This window comes from Colias croceus, chromosome 3, assembly GCF_905220415.1.
Source record: "Colias croceus chromosome 3, ilColCroc2.1".
NCBI classification, from domain to species: Eukaryota; Metazoa; Arthropoda; class Insecta; order Lepidoptera; family Pieridae; genus Colias; species Colias croceus.
Window position 1 is genome coordinate 5,296,993 of NC_059539.1, and position 27,895 is coordinate 5,324,887.

General features: G+C 32.3%; 1 protein-coding gene across 1 annotated transcript; it reads right to left on the reverse strand.

Moving 5' to 3' along the window:
- LOC123706008 lies at nt 1-27,894 on the reverse strand. Its single transcript, XM_045655127.1, has 37 exons — nt 27,844-27,894; nt 27,052-27,271; nt 24,814-26,636; nt 24,540-24,632; nt 24,362-24,463; nt 24,084-24,239; nt 23,817-23,972; nt 23,444-23,587; nt 23,200-23,337; nt 22,711-22,854; nt 22,251-22,373; nt 22,009-22,152; nt 18,273-18,431; nt 17,867-18,010; nt 17,421-17,609; nt 17,122-17,268; nt 16,707-16,889; nt 16,396-16,539; nt 15,794-15,973; nt 15,289-15,435; nt 15,011-15,163; nt 14,578-14,758; nt 14,282-14,391; nt 12,782-12,928; nt 7,439-7,638; nt 7,193-7,226; nt 6,729-6,930; nt 6,495-6,576; nt 6,066-6,244; nt 5,598-5,784; nt 5,121-5,318; nt 4,789-4,885; nt 4,548-4,704; nt 3,855-4,055; nt 3,028-3,188; nt 937-1,092; nt 1-672 (listed from the first exon to the last, which is right to left on the reverse strand). The coding sequence occupies exons 2-37, from the start codon at nt 27,218-27,220 to the stop codon at nt 514-516; spliced, it is 7,089 nt and encodes a 2,362-aa protein (XP_045511083.1). The 5' UTR covers nt 27,221-27,271; nt 27,844-27,894; the 3' UTR covers nt 1-513.
- Nucleotide 27,895: the final 1 nt, after the last annotated feature.

Sequence of the window (27,895 nt, forward strand, 5' to 3'; positions counted from 1 at the left end):
AATCGGTTAAGTGGTTTAGGAGTCCATTGAGGACAAACATTGTGACACGAGATTTATATATATTAAGAAGATTAATTAACGAACAGTTATAAAAAAGATAATGAATTACAATTCATTAACACATTCGATTAAACAATCCGCCAATATTTATTACAATAACATCTTTGGAACACTGGAGTACAAAACCTTAACTGTCTTACCACAAAATACTTTAGACAGGGTTTAACTTTAAGCTCGGGTTCTCTTTAACCTGGTTTTGTCGTATTTCACATAGACAACTATTAAAGTGACAGATCCCTGGTTTAAAGTTAGACTGTAACGTTAGACAGGGTTTAACTTTAAGGTCGGGTTCTTTTTAATCTGGTTTTGTCGTATTTCACATAGACAACTACAAAAGTGACAGATCCCTGGTTTAAAGTTAGACTGTGTTTAAATTGTTTTGTGGTAAGACCATAACTATCTAATACATTAAAGCTCTATATATTTGTTAAAATGTAATAAAATTATTAACTATCACGTATTTATAACGAAAAGCATACCAGAATGCGTGGCTATGGCTAGTTTCTTGTGATATATGGGCACTGGACAGAATTCCATAGACGTCACTTCGGCTAAGGGGAATTGATCCGGACTCTTCTTCCGAGGCTTGTTTAAATGATGTTGGATATCCGACTAGAAATAAAGAAACAATTTTACAAAAAACAATTTAATGGTTAAATTGAAAAAAAAATACTATCAATAGACGATCATATTTATTAAAACATAACATTTATTAGTTATTTTATCAAAATCTCGTTTTTATTATTGTTCAATGTATTGTAAAGAACTCAGTCAGATGATATTTATTAGAATTTTCCTTTTTATTACTATTAAAATATATTCGTGAAAAATCAACATTACTTCATCATAAATTATGGTTAAAAAATAAAATCTTACCTTATCCAAATCTGAGGCATATTTATATTCAATTCCATAATATTTCGTGACCTCTTCGTATACATACGAATCCAATTTTAAAGGTTGTTCGGCCTTCTTTTTCGAGTCTTTATTCTCTTTTAGAGGCACCATATCAATTTTTATCCGTACTTGCAGCTGTAAATAAAAATATATTTTAAAATTTTTATTCGTATGAATTCCACCAACGTACATAAATAAGGAACAAAATGTTTTATGTGTTTTACATTAACATATTTTATGATATTATGTCTATACTTTCGACGGAAATTTTCAATAAACTATATTACGCCTTCAATGGATTAAAACAAATGGTTCATTAATGCTTTCAATGATCAGTGTTTCCATTATAGCTTCTATCGCGGGCCTTGAGCGCGGGGATCGAATCGAGAAATACCGTAACGAAAAAACCTCACGCTCCCCACTCCGACGGGCTCGGAGGTGTGGCTTGAAGGCATGCTATGCAATAGCTTTACCGTGGCAGTCCCCGAGTGCCACACGTCTTTTTTTTATTAATAATTTTATTCAAATTGAAATGCTATTTTAGGTTAATACAATGTTTAACATTTTACGGTTCCGCAGGATAGACATTGTCTAGTGCGGGAACCAATGATTTTATTACTGTATTTTAACGTTTTTCTTTAAGAAACTGTTTTAAAGCATTATGTAAAATGTATGTATGCAGAGGCGGCTCGCCCTAAGGAGCGCTGGTGCAGTGAACTCCCATAAATAATTATAATAAAATCATACTCCTTAAATTCATTATTAATATTAATTATTACTATTTAAAATCAATCGTAATCGTAAAAAACTATTGGCAATAGCAATGAATATATCCATCATTCCATCATCCCATACTGTACGTACGTACGTAGGTATAATACTGTATTATAAAACGCGTACATTTTCTAATACAAAATCCAATAGGAGTGAAAGAGATAGTTTTGTCAGAGTCCTGCGCGTGAAACAGAAGATTTTCTATGAATAAATAGCAAAATTCGGAGCGCTGCTCCCGCAAACGTTGCCGGTTCGTTTTTACCGCGCGCCCGTACACAAGACAGCGATTGCGCGCGACGTTGCCCAAATAAACAAACACTCTAGTCAACTTGACTGCACGCGCGCGAATGTATAATGTATATTCGGGAATTTTCTAATTAAAATCATAAGATACATGTTGACTGTTGAAATAGCCTGTAGTTATCAGTATTACTTGTGAGTGTTAAAATGGACAATTATAATGTGGCGTTCATTAAAAAGTGTGTTAAAACGTTACAAATTCGGCTTGAATTGAAAGCTAAGGGACCGCCACGGCCTGAACTTGACCTTACGCAAAAATGTACGACAAAAACGAAAACATATACGCGTGTGTTTAAATCCGAACAATATGTGAAAACACCGTGGTTGTGTGGTTGTGCTTGTGATGAACATGAAAGCAACAAACTATTTTGTTTTCCGTGTCTTTTATTTGAAGCGGGCGCGGCCGGCGGAGGTGAGAGTGCTTGGACTGAAACGGGCGATGACGACTTAGCTCATCTTTCAATCAAGATGAAAAAACATTCACAATCTCGGTAGGTACCATTTGTCGAATGAACTGCAATTGGCGTCTATCGGACGACAAGACATTCGTAAAGCACTAGATTCCGCGTACCGAAAGTCAATACGCGAGTTCAATGACCGTGTCGATGAAAACATACATATATTTTACGAAGGTTAATAGATTGTGTCAAGTTATAGATATTTTTGCACACCAAAAAGATAGACGTATGCATTTCCTTTATAAGTATTTTTTTTTTTTTAATTAAATTGTACTGCTTTACACCATGTAGGTATTTTCAGTGTTTTATTTCAAGTGAACACCCATAAAATTTTGTCACGAGCCGCCTCTGTATGTATGTATGATTGATGTACATGTCTTAAAGAATACGGAATTTTTAATTTAAATTTAATTTTATACTAAAAAAATGAGATTACCCAAATTGCTCTGATACTAGCATTCAAGCCATACACTTATTACTACATACGATAATTTTCAGCACACAGACACAAATTACGATCAACACTAATAAAACTGACCTCCCGCTTATCATGGAACACGGGGTGAAGGAACATGGTCTTGAGCAGCGGCGGTATGAAGGCGGCGACCCGCGCGCAGAGCCCGCAGCCGCACGCCGCGCTCACGGGCCCGAACCGCCGCCCCGACCCCCACCAGTCCACCTCGTTTATCGCTTGCGATACTGTTGGAACGGACATTTCATTGGATTCATCTACACTAATATTATAAAGAGGAAAACTTTGTTTGTTTGTTTGATTGTAATGAATAGGCTCATAAACTACTGGACCGATTTTAAAAATTCTTTCACCATTCGAAAGTAACGAGTAACATAGGCTAGGTTTTATCCCGGAAATCCCACGGGAACGGGAACTATGCGGGTTTTTCTTTGAAAACGCGGGCGAAGCCTCAGGCGGAAAGCTAGTAATCGTATAAATAACGATAAGAATAATAATCATGTGTACCTCACTGCCAACAAAAGTTGAGACGCTATGGAACTCAAATTGGTATTATCTACAGTGAAATTTGCAAATACGTTATATCATCTAGTATTTTTGCAAACAGGTTTTCGCGACCAAAGCGATAAGCTAGAGTGGCTGGCGCGCCACTTGTTTGACTTTATAATTCGTTTTTTACACGCAACGCACGAATATCACTACTATTTAATTTGGTGAGCAGAAAATCGACCTGTGAAGCTGTGGGGACGACTGAGGGGAATGCTTAATTCGTTCAGTTAATACCAATGATCACCAATATCACTGTTCGCAGCGAGCAGAGCGTGCACGGGAGAGCCGCTACTGTTCCCGTCGACAACGCGACGAAAGCACTACTATAAGCACCATTCACTCACCAATATCACTGTTCCCAGCGAGCAAAGCGGCCGGCCAGAGCGGTTCCCGTGCCACGTGTGTAGCTGTGAGCTGCACGTGCGCAGTGCCAGCGGTTGCTGCAGGTGTCCCCAGTACTGCAGTAGTGCCCGTCGCTGAAGCACTGCACGAGCCCGCCCAGCGCCATTCTGCACCTCCAGCTCCACCGCACAGCGATACCACATCTGCGGTACAAAAATAAATACAATATCCAATGAGCCTTTCGATTAAGCTGAAGTTAGTCACGAGTGGAAAAGCGGTACGCATCTACTTAAGCCTAACTTCAGCCGTAAAATATCGACTGTACCAAAGTTATAGACAGTGTGAACTAACACACAGACAGCCAGTAATGCCAATTACAGCCCGGTAATGAAATTTGTGGGTTAATATTTTTTTTATGTCAGAGCAAGCAAAGGAGCAGGTGGGCCACCTGATGTTAAGTGGTCACCACCGCCCATAAACACTTGTAACACAAGGAGTGTTACAGGTGCTTTGCCGGCCTTTTATGGACAAATAAGCTCTTTTCTTGAAGGCCCCAATATCGTAGTTGTTTGATGCATATTAAAAATAATAAGTTGGACAATTGTCCGACATTGTCATTGAGATATTAAAAGAAAATTTTAACATAAAATATTTTACACATTGAATTTTGTTATAGATTTTAAATATTATCATACCGCTCACACAAGCCGAATGCGATTTCTCATCGTGGAATGGATAGAACACTGTAACGCCATCTTCAACACATGTAAGCAACGGAGAGTCGGTATTTAAATCAAAATTGGCTGTAGCTCCATTAGAATATCCCACTATAATACACGCATGACCTTTATTCTGAAAAAATAAAACTGTTAATAAATACTTAAAAGGTATAAAATTATAACTTTTAACAAAACAATCATATTGAAATACACTTACATTGGACCAGCTAATAGCAGTGCTTTGAAATTTTTGATTTTTACTTCGGCACATGCGTAACTCCACTACAGGTTTCAACTTATACACCAATTTATCACTGAAACATACATACTTATATTGACTTCTTGTTTTTATCAAAAAAATAGCTATTTTAATAAGAAGATGCTTCTAAGATGTAATAAAAATTAAAGTGATCCCTATTTCCCTGCTTTACAAATATAATAATAGGTACTAAACTAAGCGAAACTTGAAATTACTAGCATTAATTCAACTTAAATTACAATAAAATATTCGAGGTAAATATTTAAAAAAGTTCAGTATGAAATACTGACCTTTCAACTATCGACGATGGATGAGGAACTGAGAAGATATAAGCGGACCCACTAGAACAGGCTACGGCCAATAATCCTAGCCTTGTGAAACCTTTCGTTTTCTCATCGTTTAATATTTCACATGCCCCAGAAGGACACCAATCCATACTCCACACTGTGCCGAGATCGTGTGCTATCCCAAAAACGAATGACGGTAGGCTGAAATTGTTTAATATGACATAATTATTAATTATTTTTAAGATTAAAGTAAAGACCGTATGTTTTATTTATCAATAAAATACATGTAAATTATTCTGGATTTTATTTTTGAAGTTGGTGTAAACTTTGAGGGTACTTTATGGAAGCACAATAGCTGTTGTAAAAAAACACACTGTTCATGATACGTACAGTAACTAAAATGGGACTTTAAAGAATTATTAAAAACTTCATGAGAGCTTTCTCTCTTTACCATGTAAAAAAATTAGGAAAATAACTCACTCAGACATATCATGAAAATCCCATATCTGTATCATGGCGGGATGTTCGACAGTTTGTGTCACATCAAGGCGCGGTGCGTCCGGTCCGTTGTAACAGTTGACGCTCAAATATGGCGTATTGTCACCGGTCCTTCGAGGAGGCACCCAGCGGATATTGTTTATACTGGCACCCACGAACAAACTGAGACCTAGGAAAGAATAGAACGATTAATAACAGTAATAATAAGGCAAACACTTTAAAAATATTTTCTAAGCTCCTAGACGAAAATCGGTTTTATTTTTTTTTTAATTTTTTAATTTCGTATGTACGCACAAACGCCCTTAACAGAGATTGGTCGACCATAAATATGTTGAAAAAAAATATATATTTCACAATAAAGATAAAAATTGTCTGGTTTTAATATCAAGATCAGTATTAATTCTAGCCAAAATACTTATCTTTTTACCGTTACTAATATCTATACCATACCTTTTCCTTTCCTCGCTTCAAATCGGTCGTACGTCGTCCAACCGTCCGTCGAATACATAACGTTACAGGACTTCGCTAACGGTGGCATATATTTTGCAAGCTGGTCTTCAGGTACTGCTTCATATTCGCAGCTCAACCATTGAGGGAATAGAGTACTCGATGTGTAATGTGTCTTGAAACTGAAATTTAACATATACGTAAAACGAGATGGTTTTTAACAGCACGAATATACCCAAGTTAAGACGTAAGGATAATTTTAAATATACATATGGTACATTTAAAATGAATATGAGGAGGAATATGTCACCTAACAATGAATTATTATTAATGTTTTAGTATTCTGGAGTCTAAAATTTACATATACACAATAACATAAAGTAAATACTATAAATTTATAAGTGTTGAGTATGTTATAGGGAAAATACTTACAATTCTTTTGCACTATCACTTATGTATGCAGCAGGTTGTGAGACCGTAAAAGGTATCCGTTTGTTGTTTATAGTTGCAAACGCTGTAATGTACAAAAAATCGAATTAATTGAGAGGTAAACATTAAATCATGTATTTTGACCACTCAAAAGAGCTTCTTAAAAGTCTAGTTTGATTTTATTTATTTTTGTAGTTACAGTCAAATTGCATGTGTTCATGGAGAACTGACACTTACATGATTCACCATACTTTTTCTTCCTCTTCACTTCTATTTTGTCATCGTTGGACACGTCTGAATCGATTTCCGTGTCAATCGACTCTTCGTCCGACGTCGGCTCGATTGTCACAGAATCATCTGACTCGCTGCTGGTATCGTCTCTAGTCTCGTCATAGTTATCATCTGATATATCATCATCAGTGTTTTCTTTATCTTCTGTCTATGGAAAAATAATAATTATTGGTGTACTCTTTGCATTAATAACGGGTTATCCAGTACGAATAAACGCTTTAGTTTGTAAGAATTCACGAAGTAGTTGTGGTTATTCTTTCACGCAAAAACAGATGTTCGGATATATTGTATTAACTTTATATGCAGGTACTTCGCAATAACAATTGAAATCAAAAACTTCATGACCATTAAAAAATGTAAGTAAATAACTTCCAAGACCTTATATCCTTTATGAAAATAAATAAGCTTACCTTTGTTGTGATGTTCTTGATGACATTCTTAGCCCTGCAAAAAAATTCGTGATTTCAAAGAATAATTCTTGGAAAAGTATGAAATTAACGATGCACCTACAAATAATAATAAACTATAGACTCGTCTTTTCTATACATGCATATGCAGATTTAAATACAATAAACACTATATTGTCTAGAATAATATGACTACATATATATTACTAAGTTTTGAACTCGTTAGCATTTACATTAATTTTTTCTTACTTTTCAGCAGCTCGTCTTTTACCAGGAGTTTCCTCATCTTCAGGTTTCTGGTTTAACATCGCCTCTTGTCTAGCCTCTATCATCTGTTTGTTCATCTGCGCATACTCTTGTTCTCGATGGGCTTTCATGTGTTGTGCTTTGTACACGCCTATATATTTGTTGTTACATATTTCGCAATAACTCTTGTACATGTCTTTTTCCTACAGAAAAGAAAGAATTCGTTTAGCTAGTGCTCACTTATCATATTGTGATGATTTAGATTATTCGTAACTAGCTGTTGCCCGCGACTTCGTCCGCGATTAGGTCGTTTTTCGTCATTCGTCGATTAAAAAAAATACGTGACACTTTATTTTAAAATTTTCTTAATTATTGTCTCTTATAAAATTTAACTACATTAAAATTGAACACTCTGATAAGAAAATCTTAAAATCTGAAGAAAACATGAATGTGGTTTAAATTCTACATTACTTAGTATCAAATAATAATCTAAATTAAATGTAGATTAACAGTTTAAGCACACCATTATAGAATATGTACCTAAGTATTAAATTACGTTAGTTTACATAGTAACTTTACTAAAAACACGATGACTATCTTTCGCGCTCGATACCACAAACTAAGCATGTTTGTGGTACGTGGCCCGCGTCACTTGACCCCCCGCGAGTTCCCCTCCGTTGCTATGCGAAAATACATTCGTCGCCCTACTGTAGGAAAAATTGTAATACTGTGGCCTGGGCGTTATAACACGTCCAGGGAGTTCCTGAGTGCCGATATCACCATCTTGAGGAAAAGCTTCTAATGTCGATTTAAAACTGCATACATACGAATTAACCTGTTCTAAAATTGTGAAATGAGTTCAGTTTTAAATTTGAGAAATATTGATTTCTTGTATTCCACTATTCGTTGTAGTCGAATACAAAATATATTTAAACAAACTTAGCTTGGCCTTCAGGCAAAAGGGATCCTATCAAATGGTAAACTTGACCTTGTATCTTAAAAGTAAGCATGAACGGATCTTCTGATAATTATTGAGCACCAAAGGATCATTTGAAACGCACTACTATAAGAGCGAATATTGTCTAATAACAGTTTACATTGCACCACAGAATACATAATAGTAGCTAAACGCTAATTGCACAGTATGTTCCTCTAAAAGTAGTGATTTTGTGAAAGGTTCCGGTGTATCTTCAAACGAAAGCCGACTCGCCTTACTACACTATAAAGCATTACAAAAAGGACATACTACGTTAATATCGCCTATACAAAAAATGATGAATGAATGTTACAATATACTTTGACTACCTACTTTGACTGTTAGTTAAAGTTTATTTTTACTAACAACATGTAAATGAAGAAGAAATAATAATTACCAACGAACTAACCTTTTCTATAATACTTAACACGGCACATTTTTCAAATTATCTTGCTCAACTCTACTAAAAAATTTGAGGGTTGTGTTGGAACTTTAATATGTAAAAACTATGATATATCTAAACTACGATACAACTTGCATGCGGAAATGCTCATTAGGTACAATTGTGAATCTAAAGAATAACTAACATACTGTTCAATTTTATTGAGCTGATGAATATCTTTTGCCTGGAAGAAATCACCGTCGCCTAACTATAATGTGTTTTCTTATAAAACCGTTACATAATTTATTTTATCTACTTAAATAATGAAAATGATATATTTATAAAATATAAAACATATTATGTAAAATGATTAAAAATAAATAAATGAAGCAACTACGATTCAAAGAAAACATCTTTTTCAGTGTGAAAATGCTCTAAGCAATCCTGGATGATGAACTGTATATCATGTACCTACTCTGATCCCAGTACGGTCGGTACGTCGATAGCCATAACGATAAATATTATAATCAGATAACCGCAAAGTCAAAATAAAACATTACTTGTAAAGTTGTGAGTGCAAAATTTACGTTTCATTTGGCAATAAAAATTTTTTCGGTACTAAAACGTAGTAGTTTGATATGTGGTTGGCTGCCCCTCCTCTCCTTCCTGAAAAATATCCTCCAAAATTTCCCGAGATACTTCCAATGATTGAACCATTGGACGTTGGACATTAACTTCAGTCAAAAATTGACGAAGCGGATGATTACTAATTTCCACTTAATCCTCGCTGCTACTGTCTTTATCATCAAATCATCAATTTTCAAGTGGTGTAGTAAAAATATCAGCAGAAATCGTCTTCCAAAGGCGATATAATTTTATTAGCATTGAATCTGTAAATAAAAAAATCAAAAGATAACTGTAAATCTATAAAAAAAACTACTTAAAAATAAAATTTTATCAAAAACTTCTGTTCCCAATGCACCTCAAAATAATAAAAGAATCATTCATTTCATTTCATTTCATTTCATTTCAATAAATACCTGTAAGTAACAACTTACCTTTTGTGGGAACGCATGATGGTGAAAATTCACAAAACACGAAGATTGCATTTGATATTTTTGGTTTTATGGCATTCAATTGCTTTATAAATATCACTACATAGTATGAAAAAAGTCGCTTTCTGTGTCCCTATGTCCCTATGTCCCTTTGTATGCTTAAATCTTTAAAACTTCGCAACAGATTTTGATGCGGTTTTTTTAATAGATAGACTGATTCAAGAGGAAGGTTTTAGTACATAATTTATTAGGTTTTAGACAAAGCGGACGAAGCCGCGGGCGGTAAGCTAGTAAATTTATAAAACACGAAGATTTTTAAAATTGTAACTAATGAACACAACAATATATTATTATACTCTTTGGAACACAATCATTAGATTAACTGTAGATAATGGTGTCTATTTTTACTTAAAATAATAAACATCTACCCTCACTTTAAAAAAAATGTAGTTTATTATTTACACGAAATATATCTTATAGGGAACGGAAGATATGGGTTAAAGAGTTAAATAAATAAATAACATAATTATATTTAAATTATTAATTTTTAACATTGTGTTCAGTAGTGTTAACATGTAAATTGATTTTATTTTTACGAAATCTCATAGATGGCGCTGTTACAAAATTAACATTATACAACTTACATTCTTTAAGCTATGTTTCTCTTCCCAAGTTACATAAATGGCATAATTTTTATAGTGTCAATATAGATATTGTCAAACAACATTTATATATGCGTCATTTGATTATTAATTTCCAATAGTTAACGTGTAAATTGATTTGATTTTTATAACATTTAATAGATGGCGCTGTTTCTAATTTGTCTGTATACTACTAAATTCATTAAACTGTTTCTCTGCCCAAATTACGTAAATGACATAGTTTTTATTTTGTAAAGCTAGATAATAGCATGGCTTACTCGAAACCAACATTTAAACATGAGTCTTTAGATTGTACGCTGTCGTAATACACGGAATACGTAAGAAAAATAAAGGTTCACAGCTCCTCCCCCGTAGGTGATAGCTTGATAATATGTAGCCTATAGCCTCACCCGACCTGTTAGTAATATTCATGCAAAATTTGAAGTCAATCTATGCAGTACTTTTCGAGATTAGCTCGGACAAACATACAGACAAACAGACAAACAGACAAACAGACAAAAATTCTAAAAACTATGTTTTTGGCTTCTATATCGATTATAGATCACGGCCCAGGTATTCTTTTAAAAAAATATTCAATGTACAGTTTTGACTTTCCTACGATTTTATTATATGTATAGATTCTGTTCCCAATGCACCTCAAAATAATAAAAGAATCATTCATTTCATTTCATTTCATTTCATTTCAATAAATACCTGTAAGTAACAACTTACCTTTTGTGGGAACGCATGATGGTGAAAATTCACAAAACACGAAGATTGCATTTGATATTTTTGGTTTTATGGCATTCAATTGCTTTATAAATATCACTACATAGTATGAAAAAAGTCGCTTTCTGTGTCCCTATGTCCCTATGTCCCTTTGTATGCTTAAATCTTTAAAACTTCGCAACAGATTTTGATGCGGTTTTTTTAATAGATAGACTGATTCAAGAGGAAGGTTTTAGTACATAATTTATTAGGTTTTAGACAAAGCGGACGAAGCCGCGGGCGGTAAGCTAGTAAATTTATAAAACACGAAGATTTTTAAAATTGTAACTAATGAACACAACAATATATTATTATACTCTTTGGAACACAATCATTAGATTAACTGTAGATAATGGTGTCTATTTTTACTTAAAATAATAAACATCTACCCTCACTTTAAAAAAAATGTAGTTTATTATTTACACGAAATATATCTTATAGGGAACGGAAGATATGGGTTAAAGAGTTAAATAAATAAATAACATAATTATATTTAAATTATTAATTTTTAACATTGTGTTCAGTAGTGTTAACATGTAAATTGATTTTATTTTTACGAAATCTCATAGATGGCGCTGTTACAAAATTAACATTATACAACTTACATTCTTTAAGCTATGTTTCTCTTCCCAAGTTACTTAAATGGCATAATTTTTATAGTGTCAATATAGATATTGTCAAACAACATTTATATATGCGTCATTTGATTATTAATTTCCAATAGTTAACGTGTAAATTGATTTGATTTTTATAACATTTAATAGATGGCGCTGTTTCTAATTTGTCTGTATACTACTAAATTCATTAAACTGTTTCTCTGCCCAAATTACGTAAATGACATAGTTTTTATTTTGTAAAGCTAGATAATAGCATGGCTTACTCGAAACCAACATTTAAACATGAGTCTTTAGATTGTACGCTGTCGTAATACACGGAATACGTAAGAAAAATAAAGGTTCACAGCTCCTCCCCCGTAGGTGATAGCTTGATAATATGTAGCCTATAGCCTCACCCGACCTGTTAGTAATATTCATGCAAAATTTGAAGTCAATCTATGCAGTACTTTTCGAGATTAGCTCGGACAAACATACAGACAAACAGACAAACAGACAAACAGACAAACAGACAAACAGACAAAAATTCTAAAAACTATGTTTTTGGCTTCTATATCGATTATAGATCACGGCCCAGGTATTCTTTTAAAAAAATATTCAATGTACAGTTTTGACTTTCCTATGATTTTATTATATGTATAGATTTGTAAAGACGAATATAATTCTTCCATATATTATAAATATAATAAAATTTCAAGTTTTTCAAAAGGCTTTTAAGTTATATGGATTTTAGAGATATCAAAAGAAAATCAAATGACAAAAACGTGATTTGTTTCAAAATAAAATATACAGGGTGTCCCACTGTTGGTATACTAAGCTCAAAGGAGGTTATAGTTTTGCATACGCTGAGTACGTAAAAAATACATTAAAATATTAATACATTAAATATATATTTTTATACGCAACAAACCTCTTCAGTTTTTCCACAGAACATGACGTGAGCATAAAATCCCGTGATAGAAATTCGAACCATACCGCATTCCAAACATCGTAATATCTTGTGATACTTTTGGTACTCTTTAAGATATTTTTCCACACAAGGCAAGTTTTTTAAATCCTGTAAAATATTAATACGATGACATATTTATATAATTTTCCTTCCAATTTCTGATTAGACTAGCTGTGCTCCGCGGTTTTACCCGCAGTGCTCAGCTCCTGTTGGTCTTAGTGAGATGTTATAATTATAGCCTATTCCTCGATAAATGGGCCCTCTAACACCGAAAGAATTTTTCAAATCTGACCAGTTGCAGTAGTTACCGAGATTAGCGCGTTCAAAAAAACAAACAAACAAACTCTTCAGCCTTATAATATTAAAAAATAAGTATAGATTAGGGGCCATCCATAAAGTACGTCACACGTAAAGAGGGGGGGAGGGGGTCGACAAAGTGTGACATGGTGTGACAAGGGGTGGGAGGGGTCCTAAGTTTCGTGACATCACATTTCAAAATCTACAGGTACTAATCGCGTAATTTGAAATATAAATTAATCTAAAAAATATGGCCAACTCTATCTTTAGGGCAATACGATTTAAATTGTTTTGCTGACAATTTATATTTATTCATTAGTTTATTTTTTTGTTATTGTTTCAAAAGTCCATTGAAATGTTACATTTTTTAGGCCAAATCTTAAGTTTTTTAGAGGACGCAATTTTATTTTTTGGATGTGTAAAACCCTAGCTACTGACGTGATTAAAAAATGTTGTAAATAAAAACTGTTCCTCGAAAAACAATCCACAAAAATTGTCTGATATAATTTCTTCCTAAAATGATAAAGAAAATTATCTAAAAATATAAATATCTCTAATTTCTGAACTTATAATTTTTTTATTTATAGTTCTACGATAAAAAATTACTGGACTAAAGTTGTAGAGAATTTAATTTGCAACAAATAATGCTTACAATGTTATTTTTATCAGATAAATAGTTTAAGAGATATATCGTAAAAACCATATCAACCGCTATTTTCAAGATGGCGGCCGCGGAACAAGGGTGGCGACCCCACAAACTTAGCGATAGCTTCACACTGACCCCCCCTACACATCAAAAAAATAAAATTGCGTCCTCTAAAAAATGCGAACCCAAATACGACTAATTATGTTGATTTCATAAAAAAGTACTTAATTTAAATGGAAATCAAACTATTTTGAAACTGCTGTTTTAATTTAATAATTTTTCGATGTTAAATTGCGAAACATGTGACGTCACACTAGGGAGGGGGGGGTCTTAGAAATGTGACCACCTGTGACAAGGACGGGGGGGTGCTCAAAATCTCATGAAATTAGTGTGACGTACTTTATGGATGGCCCCTTACTGATGGCTTATTAAAATTTTATTTTTAGACAATAGACATTATATAATAAAAATGAGAGAATTTAGCATATCTTTAACTACAATAATAAAACGTCACATACAATTGGAACATCTCCGACCATCCAGGCGACATTGTAATGCTTCTTCATGGCATGCTTTTTCCATTCACTAATTGGCCCAGTTTCATGACAAAGCGCGCATTCGTACGTATCTGAAATTAAATGCAATAATCAATTAGTTTTGAATCTTGCTAAAGAAGTTTCACTTCTGACACGTGTGCTCGACACACACGCTCTTTTTTTTTCTATTATTAGTATGATAAGAATAAATTTATAAAAATACAAAATACATTCATATGTCAAGTAAACAGCCAAATTTAAGTGGTCAAAACAATTACCTGTATTCGTTTCATAATCCGGAAGAGCACTAACATCCACATCAACGTCACAACTCGCGATGTGAGCCAGAAACACCTTAACATACTTCTTAGTAACATTACACTTCGCACAAGTCAACCCGTCATATTTTTTCGACATATTATAAAGGTGTTCGTTCACTTGATTTTCATCTTCGGTATCCTAAAATGATACAGGGATATAAGTAATTTATCATCAGATAGTTAATTTTTATCATATTACCAATTTACACGCTTTTATTAACTTAACATGTATATTTGCATGTACATTAGACTCGGATTTTGACACTTTAAACTCTTTTTTTAATTCAAATTTTGTGACTTATCGAGGATTGGTGACAAAACGATAATTTCATGAGTTTAAGCGTGTTTCTAAGATCTTTTTTTACTATTTTAATTATTTCAAGCAACTTACTAACGGCGTTTCACCTTCTTGCCACGCTACGTACTTATGAAACCTCTGTATGTGTGTAGTCCATCTCTTGTTCTCCATTTCTAATTGACACACACCACACTTCACTATTTTGTTATCTTGGGTTTCTTTTTGGATTTGAACGAACGTGGGGTCCTATAAAAAGATTTTTAAACATATAATTCTTAATGAAATTTCTATCAAATTCATAAAATAAGTTCTAAAATATTTAGATAGGTGTATAAATATAAAAAACGAATGAAATATAATTTCTCAAGTACCAAAAAGTCACCAGTACAGGATTGTACATGGCTCATATACGATTTTGCGTATTTGCGCTGACACCCACACTTTTTGCAGGTAAGTTGGCCATACGTTTGAACGATATTATAATAATGTTGGTACAGGGCGTCATAGTCATTTACATCCTGAAAATATAATTTGGAATTAATAATAAATTTAAAAATGTAAAAAAAAATAACAACATATTATAATATCACTGCATAGTATAAAACAAAGTAGCTTTTTCTGTCCCTATGTCCCTTTGTATGCTTCAATCTTTAAAACTATGCAACGGATTTTGATGCGGTTTTTTTAATAGATAGAGTAATTTAATAGGTGGGTTTTAGTGTATAATGTATTAGGTTTGAGACAAAGCGGGCGAAGCCGCGGGCGGTAAGCTAGTAGACAATAAACTCGTCATCGATCTTACAACGTGAAGAAAGTTTAAGTGTAATTTAAATTTTAAATAACTTAATGATATAACTAATAATACTGAATACTCACAAGGGGTGCTTCATTTTCTTTCCATGCAATATAATCATGTTCCTCTTTAATATGTGTCACCCAGTTACCACCTTCCATTTCTTTCTGACACACACCACATTTCACTGGAGCTTTATCATTTGTATCAACTATGGATTGATCTAAATTACTTGTGTCTGCTATTGAATCATTAGTACAATCCTGTAAAATACATTGGTTATTCTTAACCCTAAGTATATAATTTATCTTTATTCTATATCTATAATATAAAAATGAATGGCAAAATGTGTTGGTATAACTCGAGAACGGCTGAACCGATTTCTTTAATTCTTTTTTTATTATATTCCTTGAAGTACGAGGATGGTTCTTATGTAGAGAAAACGTGAATATGTACCACGGGCGAAGCCGGGGCGGACCGCTAGTAATATATAAACAAATGAAACCCGTTTCGCGTTGTCACGGCGTCACGTGCGAACGGCTGAACCGATTTCGATAATTATTTTTTTATTGTATTCCTTGAAGTACGAGAATGGTTCTTATGTAGAGAAAACGTAAATTGTACCACGGGCGAAGCCGGGGCGGACCGCTAGTATATTATAAAACATATTTAAAATTTGACTTACAGGGTTCCCAGTGCAGCCTTTAATATGACTCAAATAGGACTTCACGTATTTACGACGACATCCACATTTAAGGCAAAGTAGACCATTATTTTGTTTAGAAATATTGTATAAATGTTCATATATTTCGTCTTTATCGCTTGAATTCTAAAAAGATTATTAATTTATTAAAAATGAGCGTTAAATACTCGATAAATAAAGTCAAAATAAATACTTAATGTATTCATCCCAGTTTTTATTACTTTAATGAAGAATTTTTGAAAACATTCTGATAAGTAAATCCATAGTAAAAATTAATAGCATTCAAAACTTACTAAAGGCTGTTCGTTTTCTCTCCAAGCCATATAATTATGCTTTTCCTCTATATGATTTAACCACAAATCATCTTCAACCTCTTCCTGACAAACACCACACTTCTTGCTTTCATTCTTAATTGAACTATTTGAAGAATTTCCATCCACATTACTGCTATTGAGTAAAGAATCATTTGGAGTATCCTGTAGATGAGGCAAATTCTTGTTTTATCATTGATAAAATAATTTATTAATTGTTAGTTTGTTTACAATTAAATTTCAAACATGACAGAAATTTGTATTCATTTTGAATTCTTTCTACAACATATTAGAAATTGCATAAAAAATTTAACGTCTACCATTATCTTCTATCTTCGATTGAATTACAGAAATGTATAAACTATTTTAAAACAAATATATAGAAAGAAAATCTTACACTATGCTCGTTCTTGCAGGCTTTAATATGATCCAAATATGCTTTAACGTATTTCCGCCGACAGCCGCATTGAGAGCAAACCAATCCATTATTTTGTTTAGTTATATTGTATAAATAATCGTGAACTTCATTCTTGTTGTTCGTATTCTGAAATTTAAATTTATATAAATCAGTCGTCATTTATTTGTATAATAATTCTATATATTTACAAAATAATGTAAAAACATAATTATTATAGAATTAAATATTTTTATGATGCATTATCTTAATAAAACAAAGAATTTAATTGTCATTCTTACTAAAGGTGTTTCGTTTTCCTTCCACGCTATGTAGTCATGTTCCTTTTCTATATGACGGAGCCAACTGCCATTTGTAACTTCTTTTTGGCACACCCCACACTTAACTAGGAGCCCACTTTCTAAAGCCGTATCTTCCGCAACGCTGCTATCCAAATTACTAACATCGGCCTCAGAGTTGTTGGAATTATCCTACGAAAAATAATAATTTACATTTAGCGACATTATTTGGCATTGAAAAACTTTAATATCAGCGAATATAAATGTTCTAGTTTTATGAATCCTGCTACCCTATTTCTCAGTGGTATGGAATCAAATTGATGATCACAAGATTCAAAGTAGTTTAGCTCTTGTTCAATCAAAAGAAATGATGAACAACAGTTGCATGAAACAACTGTTGTTTATCATTTCTGTTGATTATTATTTTAAAATAGATACAAAATACTCACATTACTTCCAGTGCATGTTTTAATATGACTTAGATATAACTTAACGTATTTGCGGCGTATTCCACATTTAGAACAAATAAGCCCGTTATACTCTTTAGAGATATTGTACAAATAATCATAAACGGCTTCTTTATCATTTGTATCCTGAAATGTTACATAAAATTTATACAGACATAAATAACAACTAATTGTTTTCAATATGCATATTAAATGATAGCTTTTCGCTCGCGGCATCACTCGCGCAGTCAAAAACTTAACCTGACTAATACTTTCAGCCTTCAGAAAACAAACAAATCAATCTGTTTAAACAGACTTAGCAGATGATTTGTTTTATAAATAATATTTAAAATACATATAAACAATAATTGGAGCTCATCATATTTGCAATATCGAAAAAAATACGTACCAAAGGTTCTCCATCTTGCGTCCACGCAATATAATTATGTTCTTGCTGAATGTGTTTAATCCAGTTTTTTTCGCGTACTTCTTTATCACATACTCCACATTTAACAGTATTTCTTGTACTATCGAGGGTACTGTCTAAAGTGCTATTCAATGTGGTATTCTGAAATAATACTATTCTTAGATTCAATATAAATAAACAAGGCAACCAAAATACACAATAGGGCCCAAAAAGAAATGAGCGACAAACTCAATACGGGAGACATTGGTCTCGCAGGAGAGAAAAAGCCTATTTTTGTGATGGAACATTTATCGCCCACCAATAAAGCTTTACACGCAGCCGCACGACAAAAAGCGAAACAGCATAATTATAAATTTGTCTGGGTTAGAGGCGGTAAGATTTTTGTTCGAAAAGCAGAAAATACTGACTTTCTCTACATTAAGGACATGAATTCTTTAGATAAAATAAAGTAATCAGTATTTTTTTTTTGTGTACTTTGAGCATGCAATGTTGTATAGACGTGTTAAAATTCAGTTATTTAAATATGTACTATCAAAATGTACGCGGACTTCGAACTAAAACATTAGATTTTTATAAAAATGTTTGTGAGAACAATTTTGATATTATAATTTTGACTGAAACTTGGTTGAACGATGGAATATTCAACTCGGAATTGTTCGATGGTAGATATTCTGTTTACAGGAGGGATAGACATGATAGCCTAGCGTCTCAAAAGAAAGACGGTGGAGGAGTTCTAATAGCAGTAAATAACTGTTTTAGTTCTAAACAAATAAAAACATGGCAAAGTCCTCTAACTGAAGATTTATGGGTCATAGTTGAAGTTAAACGCGGTACCCGTTCTTATAAATGTGCCTTATGTGTGGTTTATCTACCTCCTCCTGTGACCAGGGTATCACTTGAAAATTTCTTGGATAATTGTAGTACAGTTATTGAGCATTGCACATTTCCGAAGCTTATAATAGGCGATTTTAACATTGGATGTATAGATTGGAAATTGGTTGACGATCCCAACTACACTTTACCAGGTATAGCACAAACTTTAGTAGATTTCCATTACTTAAACAATCTTAAACAATTTAATTTTAATGTAAACATTGGTAACAAAGTTTTAGATTTAGTGCTTACAGACATAGGTAATTGTAAGGTAGAAAGTATATCCTCGGCTCTTAGTAAAATAGATTTGCAACATCCTCCAATATTGATTAAAATTGATACGTCATTCAAAATTACAAACTGCCTTGCCTCGAATCCCACTAAGTTGAAATATAATTTTTTTAAAGCAAATTACGTCGAAATTAATAAAACTCTATATGATACAGATTGGAAGAGTGTTTTGAATAATTGTAAAGATGTGAATGAGATGGTCGAAGCATTTTATGCATATATTGATGATATTATTAGAATAACCGTCCCCTACTTTCCTGTTAGGAGTAAAAAATATCCACCTTGGTTTTCACATAATCTTATAAAAAGACTGAGAGAAAAGGAGAAGTTAAGAAAGCGTTATAAAAAGTATAAAAATCCACTAGATAACTTAGAATACAAATTACTAAAGAAACGCTGTGATAAATTACTTATGCAATGCTATAACGCGTATATGATCAAAACAGAGACTCAATTGAGACAGAACCCCAAAAAATTTTGGGCTTACATTCACTCACGCAAAAACAATAACCAGAACTTTCCATCATCGATGACCTACAATAATGAGAGTTCCAGTAACGGTATAAGAATATGTAACATGTTTGGGGCATATTTCTCATCTGTTCATAGTAGTGTAACGACAAACCCAAGTACCTCATCCACCAAAAACCTTACTCGTACATCTGACTCATTTGCATGTATTAAAATATCGCGGAAAGAATTACTCCACGACCTAATTAACCTACGGATTGACAAGGGATCTGGCTATGATGGCGTACCGAATATTTTCATTAGGAAATGTGCAAAGACATTAATTGAGCCCTTACTTACCATCTATAACCGTTCATTGAGCACAGGCACATTCCCTGCGACTTGGAAAGTGGCTAAGGTTGTGCCTATTTATAAAAGTGACGATAACTCCAATATAGAAAATTACAGGCCTATTTCGGTACTTTGTGCATTTGGTAAAATACTAGAATCATTCGTTAGTCGTAAATTACAGGATTATTTTAAACCCTATATCTCCAGCCACCAGCACGGATTCATTAAAATGAGATCAACCACTACAAATCTTGTCACCTATCTTGATAGCATTGCACAGGCATTAGATATGGGAAAACAAGTACATGTTATTTACACAGACCTTAGCAAAGCCTTTGACAAGGTACCGCATCACGTACTTGCTTCAAAATGTGAGGAATATGGTTTAGCAGGTTCACTTTTGCAATGGCTCAAATCATACATACAGGGAAGATCATTCTACGTAGTTCTTAATGGATTTGAATCAATGAAATATACTATTACCTCTGGAGTTCCCCAAGGTTCAAATTTAGGCCCTATACTCTTTAACATATTTGTTAACGATATTACCCAATGCATATATAGCTCGACCCCCTTCATGTATGCAGATGATCTGAAGTTACTGAAGGTCATTGAATCACCATCAGATTGTGTTACCCTACAAAACGACGTGGATAGAATCGTGACCTGGTGCAAAAGTCACAACATGATACTGAACACTAAAAAATGTTTTCATATGAATTTTTGTCGTAGGGTCAGTGGTCTTATCTCGCACGATTATGTTATTAACAACACCGCTATTAATGAAGTCGACACTATTAGAGATTTGGGTATATTGGTGGACAAAAAGTTAACTTTTTTACCGCAGATAGATGACGTAGTAAAAAGAGCTTCAAAAACTTTAGGCTTTGTTACTCGTAATACAAAAATGTTTAAAAATACCCAAACAAAAATTATCTTATACAACTCTATAGTAAGAAGTATAGTAGAATACGGTTCTGTTGTCTGGCGCCCACACTACGCAACACATATCCTCAGATTAGAGCGTATTCAACGCAGGTTTACAAACCATTTAGTGTTCTGCGCAGGCGAATCAAAAAAGCTGAAATCGTATGAAAGCCGACTGAAAAAGTTTAATATGATATCGTTGGAACAACGCAGAGATCTGTTGGATATGGTTTTTCTGTACAAAGTCTTTCAAAATGCTATTGACTGTGAGAAGCTACTTAATCAATTTAAATTCAATATCCCTAAGCATTATCCAAGGAAACAAATTACGAACTTGCTATTTGCACGTCAAAACAGAACTGTTCTGGGTCGCAACTCCCCCATTCCTAGACTATGCACCTTACACAATAAATATAGCAACTCAGTGGATATTTTCTCAGACTCCCTCTATAAGTTTCGGAAAACAATGCTTAACATTATGACTTAATTCTTTTTCAAATTCACATATTATAATTATTGTCAGTATGTCCGTAATTTATAGGTTAAATGTAATAACTTTTTTTTAATATTGCCTGCCGTAGTTAATCAGAATTCTTTAATGTTAAGAGCACACACATTTCATTTTTGTTTAATTTGTATTGTATGTAGATATCGCCTAATTTATTATTAATTTTTGTGAATGTAGTGTTCATCTGTAATAGTTGTGCATAATAATGTGTAAATCCTATTGTTACTATTTAACGAGAATGATACATATGTAACAACTGGTGATGAACCTTTTTAATAAATAAAATAAAAGGCATTTTATCAAGCAATAAGTACTTACCATTAAACCCTCGCATACTTTTATGTGATTGAGGTATGAGTTCACATTTTTTCGATGGTACCCACATTTTGAACAAACAAGTTCACCTATTTGTTTTACTATGGCATTTAAATGTTTTTGGACGGATTCATCATCACTAATATTCTGAAATGAAATAAAATGGATTTTGTATATAAAAACACCAAAAATACCAAAAATTTATTTCATTTGATATATAAATATGATAATAATATTTGACTTACTATAGCTGGTTCGCCATCAGCCCAAGCAATATAATTATGTTTTTCACCAATATGCGTGTACCAGTAACTTACTTCTTCTTGACAAACTCCACACTTTACAACTTCACCAGGTTCATCATTGCTCTGTAATTTTTTTTTTTTTTGTTACTATAATCTATACTAAAATTATAAAGCTGAAGTTTGTTTGTTTGAACGCGCTAATCTCGGGAACTACTGGACCGATTTGAAAAATGCTTTCAGTGTTGGATAGCTCATTTATCGAGGAAGGCTATAGGCTATGTAACATCATGCTACGACCAACAGGAGAGGAGCCACGGGGGTGAATTCGCGCGGAGCAGCTAGTGCATTATAAAAGGTATCAATATATTATCAGAATTTAAAGCATAAGAATTTACTTGAATATTTATGTATGTATTAATATTTGCTGAAAAGAACTCAGTACCATTATAGGAATATTTACCTTCTCAGCATCACAAGTATTAATATGATCGAGATAAGCTTTCACATATTTTCGGCAACAACCACATTTTGCGCAAGTCAACCCTCCAATTTGCTTCGCGATGGAATGTAAATATTGTCGAGCGATTCTCTCATCCTTGAAATCCTAGCAAGAGATAAAAATATGTAAGTACTCATTGTAATGAGTACAACGTACGAGTAAATTAAAATAAAACCGGCCAAGTGCGAGTTAGACTCAGAAAAAGGGTCTTGACAGTCAGGTAGACAGATAGACAACAAAGTGCACACCAAACGGAACACCAAGACTTTGATGCTTGTGTTTGCTTGAAGTGCTTTGAGATAAATTGCACAAAATGATTTAAGTACTAAACATAAAAGCTAAATAATATTTAACACAACATATTTAATAGAGAAGCGAAACTAAATTAAAATTGTAGGTGTATGGAAGGGGCGGATGAAATCCTCTATATAAACATTTGACAACACTTACAATCGGAAGCTCTCCTTCCCTCCATGCAAGATAATTGTGCTCTTTTGCGATATGACCGATAAAATCGGCGACATCCTTGTGACAAACTCCACATTTTACAACATGGGCACCACTCGGCACATCTATAAAACAGACTCCCTAAAATAGTTTTACATTTTCATTAATATAAAATTACGCACATCACACAGAGAGCTTATTTTTTATTTATAACAATATTGCTGTATTAATTAGTCATATGACTCACAGGAACTACGCTGCACTTGTTCACATGTCGAAGATATTTCTTCGTACTTTCACGCTCAATTCCACATCGACCGCAAATCAAATGCCCCAATTGATTCAATATTTTATTTAGGTGGTCATAAACAACATCTTCATTTGAAAAATCCTGAAATCATTTTTTTCAACCCACATTATTATTCCACAAAAACTTAAAAAAATGGAGAAATGTAAATTTGTCTATATTTAAAATGTTTCACTACAATCACATCATTAGTGATAAGATAATATAATATTTAAATAGAAATAATTTGTCAGGACAATCGATTTCATGGTTTAAGATGGTTTTAAAACACTAGATACCAATTCATACTCTATTTAAAGTAAATTTTACCCACCAATGGGGTATCAGTTTCTCTCCACGCCAAATAACTGTGTTCTCTAGAGATATGTGCTATCCACATATTATTTCTTAGTTTCAATTGGCAAACTCCACAAATCACTGTATCATTTTGTTCTTCTTTCTCAATTTTAAGATTAACATCTGTTGTATCCTAAAAAAATGAACAGGTCACACAATTGTTTATCATTAGTTCAAATTAATTTTCGGCAATCAACTTAATATAAGGTATTATTAAAAATAGTACTCGTAAAAATTTACCAACCGACAAAAATGATTGATTCACATCACTTTGTCGAGTTTCAGGACATTCCTGCGAAATTTTATCATCATAGTTGGCATTGTTTTTACTATTTACGACTTTCGGCTTTTTTTTCAAATGAATCAAAGGAGTGTGATCCGATTCAAGCCTCTTTCTTTTCTGAAACATTGAAAAATACTGTTAATAAATACGAAAGCATTGGCAATTATCAAATTAAAATGAAATTATTTTTATATTTAAGTATACAAATAAAAATTCAAAATTATTTTGGTTTCACTTACACCTCTTGTCATGATGGGTTTTTGTAAATCATCATCTTCTATGTTACATGGATTTGGAGCAATTTCTATTTCTATTTCAAATTTTCTTTTTTCGCCAGAATCCTGCACAAATAAAAGAAAACGCTAAAATTGTGAAACTAAATGACATAAAGACAAATGGTGAAAATAAAAATATTACCATTGATTCTGGAGTGCAGACATTAGATAATATTATGGTGTCTGATGCAGGTTGGCGCTTTGCATCTGTGGTGATTGTTGCAGGTTGTGGTTCCTAAAAAACACATCCTTTATCATTACGAATCTTAAAAAATATTAAAATATTTTATATAATTGCGTACATTTATAATAAATTGTCCCCCCTAGTATAAAAATAGCCCCTTCTCATATTAATATAAACAAAATGTATTTTTTAAAGGATCTTTATTTTATATAATTATAGAACATAAACTTACATTAACTAAGGTCGAAATGTTGGTGTGGTTATCATCAGTTGTAATATTATCATCTTTCATATTATCCTCTAATATTGTTTGGTTCATCTTATTGGATTTATTATCAATGTTTGATTGTATTTCCATATTCATATCAAATTCATGTGAAATATAGTTATAACAGATTTTACTATCTTCATTTGCCACATCAGCTTTAATTTCTTCTCCAAAGCCTTCTAAAATCTCTTCAAATTGTTGGTCATCAACAGGAATTAATTTATAGTCATCACTATAAATGCTAAATATGATATCAGAAGAACATTGGACACTATTACCAGTCAGGAAATGTAAATGCTCATAAGTCTCCTTTTCATCATAATAACTATAGTGTCCAAAATCATGACAAACACAAAATGCATGTTCATTGAGCATTTCACTTATTTCTATTGTATCACTGCTTAAGTCTTGAATGAGGGGTTTATTATATGTTTCTCTCAAAGGCACATGAATTTTTAGAGGTTTTCTTGTATATGTCCGAAGACTGTCCTTATTTTTTCTTATTGCTATGGTGTTTCTATTCACTAAATCATGACCACCAGGCTTTTCAACTCCCTGAATATGCAACTTGGACTGTATGACACATCTATTCTTATTTAAAGGACAATCTTTAAAGATCAAAGAATTATTAAAATTGTTTTGAAATGAATCATCTTTGTCGTTATTTGCTTTATGATGTGTCTGATCTAACATTTCTTTTGGATTAAGAATTAACATATCACTAGATTGAACATATTCTTCTTGGTTACTTTTCTTATTCTCTGGGGGTAACATCATTTCATTGCCATTTATTTCTGTACAATGTGCTTTTTCTGCAGTTATTCCATTTTCCCCAGCTATTTGTTCAATTTTTAAGTCATCTTTTGAAAATGATATAAATTTATCAGAAATCAAATCACTTTTTAAATTAAAATCAACCTCTTCAGAATTACCATGATTTTGAGTTTTAATAAAATCACCTCCAGGTGTATTTTTATCTACTACCTCACCATTAAGCATTTTAGTATTAGAATTTTCATAATTGTTGTTAATTACAATATTATTTAAACTGTCTGATAAGGATATGGACACTGTGTTAGTAGAATTATCTTTTGATATGTTATTAATATTCTCAACATTATCATTATTTTGAATAGACTTAGTGTTTAGTTGTTTTGAGTTGCAATCAAATTTGTTTTTGTTCTGGCTATTTTTCGATTTTTCCTTTATTTTTTCTGTTGTTATTATTGAATTAATTGGTATTGGAATCAGGGTAGAATTGCTTGTTTTATCAAATGTCTTTAATTCCTTCATGTTACAAGGAGTAATGACCTCTTCAGATATTACACAAATTTTGTTATTTGGTCTTATTTTGCTCTTTATGCCATTGGTAATAATGTCTTGATTTAGAATTTGTATATCCTTATTTTTGTCTTTAAAAGCAAAATCATGTGATTTAGCTATTTGCTTGTCATTATTTTCATTGATCAAGTCCTTTGCATTTTCTTTAGTTGATGAAACAATTTCATGATTTATAAAATTGCTTTCAATATTTTCAAATTCAATATCTATTTTTTTGTCTTTGCCATTTTCATCCAATGAACTTGTACTAGAAACAATGTCATCACCAATATAAGATGGAACACTAACTGATGAAGAAGAGAAGGTGGGACTAAGAAAAACTGACTCTTTCATTAAGTTCGCAGTTTCCATTATAGATGTATCTGGATCAACATTATTTGTTTTTGGTGAAGACATTTGAAACAAAGCTGAGTTGTCAAGTTCATTATGAAGGATTAAATCTGAACCTAGAAAAAGAAAAAAAAAATCAAAATCAAAAATATGAAACTATAAATACATAATTAATTATTTATCTCATTACAATTGAATCAGACTTATATCAGTTGCTGTAGATAACTTTCTTAATTAGAAAAGAATTAGAAATTAAAATAATGTTATCATTTTATTTTAAATTAATTATGATTTAAAAGGGATTTTCTTATATATTTATATTATGAAGTTGATAATCAACTATTTTAATTTTATCTCCAGATGTACCTGAATAGGTTTAAAAAGATTATATTGTATTCTATTCCTAGTCCTTTTAGATTTATGCTTTACACTTTTGTAAATTGCAGATTTCAAAAACTCCATAACATGATACAAAAAGCTGTAAGTATTAAAAAAAATACTTCACTTAAAAATAATTAATGTTGTACTCACCACCATAATTTATTTGATCTTTTAGACCTGCATCAATATTACCTATAGATATACCCAATTTCTCTAATAATTTTGGAGGTAATACCAACACCTCTGTTGTTTCATTGTCAGATTCAATCACAGGACCTTTCACAAACGCTTTTCTTTTTCTTGTTTTACTCGAACTCATTTTTATGTTAAAACAAAAAATATTATTTATGATTCATTCGAGATTAATTATCTGAAATTAATGAGTGAAATCATGGTTAAATAAAAAGCTTTTGAAAAAAAAATTTAAAAAAGATATTTTATTGGATTTGAACCATGGTCTCTTTCCAAAACATCAACTGAAAGCAGTGCCAGTCAGACAAAATGCTAAGAGGCAATATAATTTTAGACTAAAATTTTGATTCATTTATTACAAGCAATGTTTAATTTTAGAAAAAAAAATATACTAAGATAAATTATAGAAGTTATTGGAGAATTATTCACAGTACATATTTTACATAATTGAACAATGTAATAAAATCATAGAATCATCACTAGTTCACAAGCTACCGTAATAAAAAAAATATTGTTGAAAAATAATATTATTAATCAGAACAACAATAAAAAAAAATTTCACTCGGGGAATCGATCCGTGGACACTAAGGCGTAAAAACCACGTGGTGGCTGCACAGCCAAATTGATATAATTTCACCAATGTCAAAACACGAATTATATTGCCCACAACCAAAGTTGAACATTCATTATTATATATCACATTATCTAACATAATAATTCTAAGAGCTTTTACAGTAAGTTCATACTTACATCCGTAAGATGAAAATCAGTAAATTATTATTTTAACCCAATAGAATCTTTA